The sequence below is a fragment of the Danio rerio genome, chromosome 10 (genome assembly GCF_049306965.1).
Source record: "Danio rerio strain Tuebingen ecotype United States chromosome 10, GRCz12tu, whole genome shotgun sequence".
NCBI lineage: Eukaryota > Metazoa > Chordata > Actinopteri > Cypriniformes > Danionidae > Danio > Danio rerio.
The window spans coordinates 14,492,007-14,504,117 of record NC_133185.1 but is presented as its reverse complement, the minus strand read 5'-3'; the positions used below and the strand labels follow the sequence as shown (position 1 = coordinate 14,504,117).

Below are 12,111 nucleotides of genomic sequence, written 5' to 3'. Positions count from 1 at the left end.
AGGGTTTACACATTTCATCAACTGTTGTTAAGGATGTGGCACTATCTGATCATTTCTGTATCTTTTTTGATATATTGATCACTCCAGCTATTAAAGACAGATCTGTCTCTGTCAGAAAGAGATGCATAAATGAGAACACCAGTGAGCAGTTTATGAAGGCCATATCGCTAGCACCAAGCATATCTGCAGATTCTGTTGATGCTCTCCTTGATTTGTTTAATTCTAAAATTGAAAATGTCATAAATGACCTCGCTCCTGTTAAAGTCAAGAAGATGACTGGCAGGCAAAAGGGATCTTGGACAAGGTCACAAAAGACAGTGCAGAAAAGCTGAGCGTATGTGGAGAAAGACAAAACTAGTAGTCCATTATAATATCTATAAAGACAGTCTTCATGCCTTTAATATGGAACTAAACACTGCTAGACAGACTTTCTTTTCAAGCCTTATAAACAGCAACTTAAATAATGCTCGCACACTCTTTGCAACGATAGAGAGACTCACAAACCCCCCCAGTCGGATTCCAAGTGAGCTCCTCTCTGAAAGCAAATGTAATGAGTTTGCTCATTTCTTCACTGATAAGATCAATAATATCAGAAAGGCAATCAGCTCATCCAATCAGTCAAGTTGTGTCGATATCAAACAAGCTCAACCACAATTTAAGAAATCAGACATTATGTCTGATTTCATGGCAATTAACGGCAAAATCTTAGAAGAAATTGTGCAAGTTATGAAAACATCAACCTGTAGTCTTGACACGCTCCCCACATCATTCTTCAAAACGGTGTTTACCTGTTTAGAAATGGATCTTCTAAAAGTGGTAAATGCTTCACTTCTCTCAGGGATTTTTCCAACCTCACTTAAAACTGCAGTTGTTAAACCCCTCTTGAAGAAGAGCAACCTGGATAACACCCTATTGAGCAATTACAGGCCAATCTCAAATCTCTCTTTCATTGGCAAAATCATTGAAAAAGTTGTTTTTAACCAGGTTAACAAGTTCTTAAACTTTAGGGGGTGTTTAGACAATTTTCAATCTGGTTTCAGAGCACATCACACGACAGAGAGCGCTCTAATAAAGATAATCAATGATATCCGCCTAAATACAGATTCAGGTAAAATAACAGTGCTGGTATTGTTGGATCTCAGTGCTGCATTTGACACTGTCGATCACAGTATACTTCTGGATAGGCTGGAAAACTGGGTTGGGCTGTCTGGCATGGTCCTCAAATGGTTTAGATCTTACCTTGAAGGTAGAGGTTACCATGTCAGTATAGGTGACCATAGGTCGAGGTGGACACCCATGACGTGTGGAGTCCCACAAGGCTCGATTCTGGCACCTCTCCTGTTCAACCTTTACATGCTCCCTCTGAGCCAAATAATGAGAAAGAACCAAATCTCCTACCACAGCTATGCTGATGACACTCAGATCTACCTAGCCTTACTGCCTAATGACTACAGCCCCATTGACACCCTCTGCCAATGCATTGATGAAATGAGCAATTGGATGTGCCAAAACTTTCTTCAGTTAAACAAAGAGAAAACTGAAATGATTGTGTTTGGAAACAAAGATGAGGTTTTCAAGGTAAATGCGTACCTTGGCACTAAAGGTCAAACGACAAAAAATAAAGTCAAGAATCTTGGTGTGACTCTGGAGTCAGATCTGAGTTTCAACAGTCATGTCAAAGCAGTCAGTAAATCAGCATACTATCATCTCAAAAACATAGCAAGAATCAGATGCTTTGTTTCTAGTGAAGATTTAGAAAAACTTGTTCATGCTTTTATCAGCAGCAGGGTGGATTACTGTAATGGACTCCTCACTGGTCTTCCTAAAAAGACAGTCAGACAGTTACAGCTCATCCAGAACGCTGCAGCCAGAATTCTAACCAGAACCAGAAAATCAGAGCACATCACACCTGTACTCAGGTCTTTACACTGGCTGCCAGTTACATTCAGAATAGATTTTAAAGTATTATTACTGGTCTATAAATCACTAAATGGCCTAGGACCTAAATACATTACAGATATGCTCACTGAATACAAACCTAACAGATCACTCAGATCATTAGGATCATATAAACTAGAAGTTCCAAGAGTTCAGTCAAAGCAGGGTGAATCAGCTTTTAGCCACTACGGCCCTCGCTGCTGGAATCAGCTTCCAGAAATGATCAGATGTGCTCCAACATTAGGTACATTCAAATCAAGACTGAAAACACATCTGTTTAGTTGTGCCTTTACTGAATGAGCACTGTGCTGTGTCCGACAGATTGCACTATCATGTTTTTCTCTTCTTCTTCATTTTTTTATATCACATTTTACCTGTTTTTATGTTTTGTTTTGTTTTTACGCATTTTTATTATTTGTTTTTATTTTTATTTTACTTGTTTCTTTTATTCTTGTTTATGTAAAGCACTTTGAATTGCCATTGTGTATGAAATGTGCTATATAAATAAACTTGCCTTGCCTTGCTTTTTTTTCCCCTCCTCTTCTTATTTATTTATTTATTTTTTTTCTTTCATACTTATTCTTCTTTTTTTTTGTCTGTTGTCGGACTGGTCAGGAGAAGTACTGGTATATAATAATAATAATAATAATAATAATAATAATAATAATAATAATAATTTATGTATAATAATAATAATAATAATAATAAGTAGAAAACAAATATTATAAATAATAATAATAATAAAATGAATAAATAACATTGATAGAGACAGGAAAGGAGAACAAATAGAACAAAAGGGAAAGTAAAGAAGTATATAAAGACCGAATTATGATTCTTTTATTTTAATTGTTTACATTATACTTTTTTTTCCAATTGATTAATTTATTTTTAAATTAGATTTAATATTAGATTTTTTTTTCTTCCTCCTTATCTCTACCTGACCCCCTCTCTCCCCTCCCCTCTTGTTTATGTACAGATGAAGGTGTTGTTAGGGAATGGCTTCAGGCAAAGAGGATCTTCAATGGAGATGTATTCTTTTAATAAGTTTTTCCAGTATGAGATGTGAATGGTATTTCTTGATTTCCAGTTCATGAGGATAGTTTTCTTTGCGATAGTTAGAGCCACCAGCAGAAACTGACCATTTGTATTATTTATATTGATTGTGGATATGTCACCTAATATGCAGAGGGAGGGACACAGTAGGATGTGACAACCCATTAAGTTGGAGAGTGAGTCAGTAACCTTTTCCCAAAATGATTTGACTGAAGTGCAATGCCATAAGACATGAAGATATGTGTCGGGGGTGTTTTGTGTGCAATGTGAACATATTTCTGACGTGAAACCCATTTTAAATAATTTCTGCCCAGTTAAATGTGATCTGTGAAGTACTTTGTACTGTATAAGTTGTAAGTTAGCATTTTTAGTCATGGAAAATGTGTTTTTGCAAATTTGAGTCCAGAATGCAACATTGAGATTAATAGATAAGTCTGTTTGCCATTTAGTGGTTGGTAGAACTAATGCATTGTCTGATTTTGATATCATTTTGTATATTTGGGAGAGCAATTTTTTGGAGGGAGATATATTAATAAACTCTGAGATTTGAGGTGGAAGGTCTAGATTGATTGATTGGTTAGGTAATTTTGATTTAATTGATGATTTGATTTGTAAATATTCCAAAAAGCAATTACTCCCAATGCTGTATGTCTGGGCTATATGGGGAAATGGTGCCAGATTATAATTAATAAAGATATGTTGAAGTTGTGTGATTCCTTTGGCTGCCCATGTGCGAAAGTTAAGTGGCTTCTTGTTGGCTAGGAAATCAAGGTTATTCCAAATTGGGGTGTATTTAGATGGTGTGAGTGGGGAATTTGTGACCTGATGGAATTTCCACCAGGCTGTCAGAGTTGCTTCTATTGTCGGCATTTTAAAGCAGTGATGTTTCTTGATTGATTGACTGTGAAAGGGTAATTCTGAAATGTTAATGTCTTTGCATATTGATTGTTTAATGTCTTACCATGTGTATTCTGATGAGTTAGGTTTAATCCATTTGTGTATGTTTTGAAGCTGATTTGCCAAAAAATAGTTGTAAAAATGTGGTGCTTCTAATCCTCCTTGTGTTTTTGGTTTCTGTAGGGTTGTCAATTTAATTCTTGGGGACTTGTTTTTCCAGTAGAATTGTGTTATAATTGAGTCTAGAGATTTGAACCAGGTATGTGTGGGTTGTGTTGGAATCATTGAAAATAAATAGTTTATTTTTGGGAGTATGGACATTTTGGTTACTGATATTCTACCCATGATGGATAATGGTAAGTTCATCCAACGTTGCAGATCGTCATCTATTTTTTTTAAGTAACGCAGTATAGTTAAGTGCAAACAACTCTGACAGCCTGGCGGAAACATTGATACCCAAATATGTGATGTAGTTAGTGCACAGAGGGATTTGTGATGTTTGGGATGTCACATCCACACTGGTGGAATTTAATGGGAGTATAGCAGATTTGTTCCAGTTGATTGAATATTCAGAAATATTTGAAAAGGTATCAATAAGTTTTATTGTTTCCTGTAATGATGTTTGGGGATTTTGTAAGTATAATAATATGTCATCAGCATAAAGACTTATTTTATGGTGTATGTTTAATGTTTGAATTCCTTTAATATAATTGTTTTGTCGGATAGCTGCTGCAAGTGGTTCAATGAATATGGTGAATAAAGAGGGAGAGAGTGGGCATCCTTGTCTAGTTCCCCGGTGTAGAGTGAAGCTGCGTGATGTTAGTCCGTTAGTAATTACAGTAGCTGAGGGTGAAGTGTAGAGAATTTTTATCCAATTAATAAATGACTCCCCAAAACCAAACCTCTCTAATGTGGAAAACAGGAATTTCCAGTTTACTTTGTCGAAGGCTTTTTCTGCGTCGAGGGTGACTATGGTAGATTGTTTTTGTTTATTGATGAGTGGTGTATTAGGTTTATGAGTCTGCGTGTATTGTTTGATGATTGTCTACCTTTAATAAAACTGGTTTGATCTGGATGGATTATGGATGGCATGATTTTTTCTATTCTTTGTGAAAGTGCTTTAGCAATTATTTTAGTGTCTACATTAATTAGTGAGATTGGACGATAGCTTGATGGTAGTGTTGGGTCTTTATTAGGTTTGAGGAGGAGTGCAATTGTGGCTGTGTTCATGGTATCTGGAAGCTTTGAATTTTGTTTTGATTCGTTAATCAACCGGATGAAAAGTGGTGATTAAATTGACCAAAAGTGTTTGTAGAACTCAGCAGGGAAACCATCGGGTCCTGGTGATTTATTATTAGGCATGAGTTTAAGTGCATTTGAAATTTCTTGTTGTGATAAAGGGGATTCAAGAGAATTTATTTGCTGTTCATTTAGTTGAGGTAAGTTGATATTGCTAAGAAATGAATGAATTTCGTCCTGCGATGGTTTGTTTTTCTGGGGAATATAATTTACTGTAAAATTTTTGAAAGATATTATTTATTTCTTCTGGTGAGTTGGTGGGTTTCCCTGCTGAGTCCTTAATGACTGATATTGTTGTTTTTTCTTTATTGTGTTTGATTTGATTAGCCAGATATTTACCAGATTTGTTACTATGATGGAAGTGTTCTTGTCGTAATCTGTGAATAAGGAATTGGGTATGTGCATTAATTTATTTAATTGTGATTTATATTTTCTTAGCAAATCTTGTGTTTCTTCTGTTGGATTATTTATGTTATGGTCTTCTAGATCTTTAATTTTCTGTTACAGTTCAGCTTGATGTTCTTTCTCTTTCTTTTTTTGTAAACAGAGTATGAAATTATTTTTCCTCTTAATACTAACTTTCCTGTTTCCCACAGAAGAGATGGAGATGTTTCAGGGGAGTCATTTATTTCTAGAAAGTATGCCCACTCTCTTTTAAAATAACTGTTGAAATCCTGGTCTTGAAGAAGAGAGGCGTTGAATCGCCATCTGGAAATGGGGTTATGTCTGGTGGTTATATTTAGATTTAAAGGGCACATATTTTAGCCCTTTTTTGAGATTTAATACTAATATTATGGTTCTTCTGAGTGTGCCAATGTAGGTTCAGATCAAAACGCAATTCAGATATTGTTATTATGCTGTGTTAAAAAGTGTAAATTTAGAGGCGTGTACACGGGTTGCTGTTTTGGGGTGTGTTGTTTAACATGATAATGAGTTTCGACTGCCCGCCCAATGTAACAAGGGGGCGGAGCCAAGAGCGCGTCTGCTTTGTGCACCGTATCACAGAGGCAGACAGTAAGAGTCATCATGAGTGAGAGGAACACAATTCAACCCTACATATATGACCCAGACTCGGACACAGATCAAGCAAAGTCGACTGTTGAGGAATCTATAATCTGAATGTGCCAGTATGTGTCAGAGTGGTACATACAAAATATTTCATGTTTTTGTATACTTTTACAGCCGCTATGTAACTATGCATGCGCCATCCGTAATTTGTTTGATAAAGTTCGCGAACGTCATGCGTTACGTCAAACACAGACAAGACATAAAGATATCCACAAAGATAAATTTTGCATTGGTATGATTTATTCGTAATTCATGAATATTGACGTTGACAAATATTGGCAGGTGCTTGTGTGGCAATTGTGAAAAAATGCCAACTGAGGCTGAAAATGTATGCTGCAGGGAGATACCGCAGGTAAATTTCCAGTTTATGTTAACGTTGCTGCTCTAAAGACATCGAATGAGATAATAAACAGCATAACTGTGTCGTGTAATAAGGTTAGAAGACGAATGGATCAACTGGAAATGCAACCCTCGTGCATGACGGAGCATCCAGGAATGGATCCCGTTTGCTTTAATATTTATTCCTTGCAAAATGCAATCGAATATATACAAAGCAGACTATGGTCCCCTGCGACTTCGTGGAGTGCAAAAGTGAGTTTAAATAAATAGAAAGAATAGCAGGTTACCTTGTTCATGATCTGCATGCTCGCTTTCTTTTTAAGCACATTAACGCTGTGTAGTCAATAAAATAGCGGTTTTAGTTGGTTTTATGTCCGCACATTCAGAAGTCCCTGTATTGTTTACCATGATAGTTTAAACAATCTATCGTATTTAGCATGCAAGTATGACTTGTAAACAACATTAAAACTATCTACTTGACTGTAAACAATGTTGTACTTTGTCATTTGCTGCTAATACGATTTCCCCATTTTGAATTTGCAAAGAATACTTTACTGAAATGATACTATTAAGGAGAATGTCCGAATATCTGAATATAAAACCAACTTTACCTCAATGTCAATAAAAATGAAATACGTACCGTTTTTTAGTGCTGCTATTTCTGAGATGACAATTTGAATGACTTCATAAAAGGCTGAGTAATGCATGTACTTTTTATTGAAAATAATTTTAAATTCACTAAACATTAATATATAAACTCTTAAAATATATAAAAATCAGTATGGCATAGAAACATCAACCCTTCAGAAAAGATGCTTCAATTCCTGAGTCATATAAAAACTTTATATTGAAGTTTAAATTAAAATGTGATTGGCAAATATAAAATGTATCCTTGTGCAAATATAAAATATAAACTCCAAGTTGTCACTTTGTTGAATAAAATACAATTGTCCATGAACATTAGAAAGTACAGTATATCTACAAACACATACAAACATATCAAATATACATTGGCAGTTGAATAAACAAAATATGACTTCTGAAATTTTGTTAAAGCTAGTTATTTTATAAAAAATAATGTGTGCAATTTCTAAAACAATGTTTCATTATTATGTCTCTGTTAGACAGTGCCGCTTTTTGGCTTATCGGAGCTTTGTGAGCTGGTGTTGTGATTCCTGCCTGTGTGGTGCTGAAGATTCGGAGACAGTTTCCTGAAGAGCAGGGCAGCTATGTGGGTTTTAGGATAGCTATTGATTGAAGCGGGTCACCCTGCTGGAGTCACCCTGCCTCCTCCATCTCAGGTCGATCGTAGGCTGATGATAGAGCAGGTGGTATGTGAATTCCCAACACTTCATCAACATAGGGTGATGGGTCCACAAACACTTGGTTGAAGATGAGGTCCAGCAGCTCTTCTACATAACCTGTGCAATATAACAGTTATCTCTTTAGTAACTTAATTTTGTATTTTGAGTAGTGAGTTTTCATTGTGAATGTAAAGTGCAATTATTTTTTTTATTTATTGAATTATTAATAATACTATAAACATTTATATACATACCGAAAGTTTGCTGTGTCTTCACTTCTCGGACCCTATACTCTCCTTTCTTTGCCTTTGGAAAGGCAAGCTTGTAAATAGGTTTACCAGTTGCTGATGTGGCCTGGGGACGCCCGGCATTTTCATTGTAATGCAGTGCAGCCAAGTACAACCTAACAAAAAGAAAAATGTAAATGACGTACCATGACAAGACTGTATAGTATTGTAAATATTAATTTCTGATCATTGGCTTTACCTGCAAAGCATCCCCAGAAATGGGAATACCACATTTTTGGGTGCAAACCTCAGTATGACGCTGTGGAAAGCTTCAACAGTTGACGTCTGGTGGTGAGGACTTAGCTTGGCCACATCCTTCAATATTCTCTTGTTAGCGAGAACTTTCTCCAGCTTGTAGAATGGCATCGTTGCTAAACAAGCAAAAATTTAAGGTATTAGAGTCTAAATCAAAAACAAATCTGAACAAAGAAACAAGCTCTGTTTTGCATTAGTTTTAATCGCAAAGAATATTTTATTTGTCTGTATAAAACTTACCAGCCGACAGCCATTTGTTCTTGTCTCTGCTTATCCGTTGCGGATGCAGACAAGCCGGAAAATTGGGGTCTTCATGTACATGTTTGTCTTGTACATGCTTTAAGATAGAGGTCCACTTTGCCACTCTTTCAGGACCTGTTGTGGATGATGCAGCAGTCCAGTAGATGTGGTTTTTAATGCTACGTAACCATTTACGCAACTTCTCACACCCCTTTATCTGGCATATCTTGTCCAGTTTTTTGGAAATTCCTGGAAATTAAAGAAAAAAAGACATCAACACAAAAATAATAATAAACATGTAAGAACTGTAAATAGCAATTTAATCTTAAGTAAATGAATAACTGCTAAATTACATACCTTTCTCGATATGCCACACATCGTAAAACTGAGTGACATTTCGATCCCTGAGATATTTCTGTATTTGAGGATGTCTGTCTGTGATGATGCATTCCAGACGAACACCGCGGGCATCCAACAGGTCAAGGCTTCTCTTTAGGCCTTCTTTTTCCATATGGTAACTGCCACCCACCTCATTACTCTATAAAATTTTAAATAAGGTTAAAAAATATATATATAAAAATCACACATTTTCAATCCAAAATATTATGCTAGTTCACATAACACTTTTCTGTATTACCTGGACTAACTGTAGGTCGACCACTGTGTTAGTTGCAAGGTCCATCATTGTATAACTCCCATACTTGGCCGAGTGACCTTCAAGAACAAACCATACATAATTATTCAAAACACATTTTTGGAATAATTGTAATGTATTTCATATTTTTTTTTATTAGACTGTATTGAATTAGAAATTAAATCTTTTGACTAAATACCTGGGGAGTCAGCCCTCATATCTCCTCCAACAATCACATTCTCTCTTCGACTGAGCTGTTCTAGCATTTCACTCTGCCAATTTTTCCACTTGTGGACAATAGCAGGTTCAATGCAAAGTCTTGCATGACGGCGAAATGAATTATATTTAAAAATGTGTAGTTTCATGGCAGCAAATAACTGACAACAGAGAGGAGAATTTTTAGTACAATGTGCATGCACCCTGTGACAAAATTTATATTATGTTTCTAAAAGAAATGTGATAAATTTTGATAGATAATTACCTTTTCAACTACAAAAAATGATGCACCGCTCAAGTAGACTGCAGCAGAAAGATGCAGGTTGCCAGCTGGAGGACTACCAATAATTGGCTGACTGTTCCATTTTCTTACAAACTCGCAGTGTGGGCAGACTTGCTGTACGCTCAGAAATGTCCCAAGCCGTTGTGACTTTACATCACATCTCCTCTGACACACTGGGCAGTCACTGAAGAGCTCCATGAACTTGAACAATGAACTTGGCAATGTTATGAACTGGGAATTCTTGGATTCTGTAAAAATAAATATACACATGTACATAATAAAAAAAAATGATGATGAATGTTATGATGACAATACACAATCTATCAAATAATTTACATAATGCATAAACTCACGACAAGTCTGTTGGTTCAGTTGCAGATGTGCATTCCTCTGCAGGGTCAAATGTCACATCCGAGTCTTGGGCTATAATTTTTGACTCTGTCAAAGTCTCTTCGGCTTCTTCTTCTTCCTCCTCCTCCAGCTCCAGACGAGGTCTTTTTAGTGAAGGTTTGAGGGGTGTCGAAGTCATAAACGCAGTAGAGGACGCTGATGGTACAGTCAGTTCAAAACTGGATACTGTTGTCTGGACACCTATAGTGTAATTTTATGATTAATCTCATTGCACGTTTATAAAGATAATAAAACATGTTTCTAATGCAGCAACTTAAAATAAACGGAGAAATTTTAACTTACTTGTACTCCTGCGTTTAGCCTGAAGCGTCCTAAAAGACAACTGGGTACCAACACTGTGTAAAGATGTGTGAAAAGGTTCTGTCTGGCAAGCAACATCCACCTTGTTGCTCTTTGTCGACGTCGTGGCCTTTGTAAGAAAACATACATGTTTTAAAATGACCTTTATTTGATTAAAACATACCGATCTTATTGTAAACAACTGCAGACCACGTGCAAGTACAGTGAAAAAAATTACAACAAACATCCCACATACAAAACAAACTTTAGCTGTAACTTAGTCAGTGATAATGTTTTATTACAATGTTTAATTTTTTCTACGGTTTCTGTTTCTGATGGCTAAAACCCCTTTATGTACACATTACCACTTAAAGCTTCGAGTATTTAGACTGTTTTAGAAAAGCACAATAGCTGTAAACGCGCAAACATCCGAAGTAGCTTTAGCCGCAGATGCTATTCATTTCTGCTTAACATTACAGTATACACATTACAACAAACATCCCACATAAACAACAAACTTTAGCTGTAGCCAGTACTGGTTACTGCTTTATTACAATGTTTATATTTTTCTACGGTTTCTGTTTCTAATGGCTAAAAGCCCTTCTTGTACACACTACCACTTATAGCTTTGATTATTTAGATTGTTTTAGAAAAACATAATAGCAGTGAACACGTGCAAACAACCATCCGAAGCAACTTTGGCTGCTTTTAACTTTTAGATGCTATTCATTTCGGCTTACCATTACAGTACAACAAACATTTAACAACAACAAACTTTAGCTGTAGCCAGTGGTACTGCTTTTTACAATGTTGCTATTTTTCTACGGTTTCTGTTTCTAATGGCTAAACCCCCTTCATGTACACACTACCATTTGCAGCTTCGAGTATTTAGACTGTTTTTCAAAAGCACAATAAGAGGTAAACACGTGCAAACAAACATCCGAAGCTACTTTAGCCGCAGATGCTATTCATCGGCTTAACATAATTAGAATGCTAAGGCTAGAAGTACATAAATTGTAATACTTACTTGAAGTGAGGCAGGATCACGTATTGTAGGAACTGATCCAGTTTTCAAAAACAATTTACTCGCGAATCCGGAATTGTATTGTCCCGCGTTCTCGAGGCAGTCTACGCTAAAGTGGTTAGCGCAAACATACAACAGTTTTGGTACATTTTCAGGCACCTTGTCTTCAAAGATAAAACTCAGCCACTTAAGCCTCTGTTGCTCATTTGCAGGAAGACGGTGAAGGCTCTTGTGCTGAGCCTTACATCCTAAAATAGCACAAGGGTGTTCTCTCGGTGGCATCGCTTCGATGTACACGCTGATAATGGCGGAAACGGCAAACTCAGGATATGTTAATACGCGCAGCTGTCAATCAATTCTGTGGGCGGGGGTAATCGCGCACCTACGTAATGGTGCGATCGATTTGAAAACAGCTCCAATTGGCCGACCCTTTTTTTTGTAGTTAAATTGAAAAAAAAGGACTGGGTGTGTTCATATCACCCCAGTATGATGGTCTATACACTATACCAACACACAGATCTGTCCAAACAGCTTGAAAAGTAGATTTTTTACAATAGGTGCCCTTTAATGTTACAGGAGCGTGA

The 12,111-nt window shown here is 36.4% G+C and overlaps 1 protein-coding gene across 1 annotated transcript; it reads right to left on the bottom strand.

Annotated features, from left to right (window-relative positions):
* Nucleotides 1-6,602: 6,602 nt before the first annotated feature.
* On the bottom strand, nucleotides 6,603-11,804 carry LOC793244 (uncharacterized). The gene is made up of 11 exons (XM_073914481.1): nucleotides 11,531-11,804; nucleotides 10,507-10,633; nucleotides 10,167-10,404; nucleotides 9,796-10,061; nucleotides 9,514-9,691; nucleotides 9,318-9,394; nucleotides 9,038-9,218; nucleotides 8,681-8,929; nucleotides 8,385-8,556; nucleotides 8,153-8,301; nucleotides 6,603-8,015 (listed from the first exon to the last, which is right to left on the bottom strand). Exons 4-11 carry the CDS (start codon nucleotides 10,009-10,011, stop codon nucleotides 7,873-7,875), a joined length of 1,365 nt encoding a protein of 454 aa, XP_073770582.1. The 5' UTR covers nucleotides 10,012-10,061; nucleotides 10,167-10,404; nucleotides 10,507-10,633; nucleotides 11,531-11,804; the 3' UTR covers nucleotides 6,603-7,872.
* Between the last annotated feature and the right edge of the window lie 307 nt (nucleotides 11,805-12,111).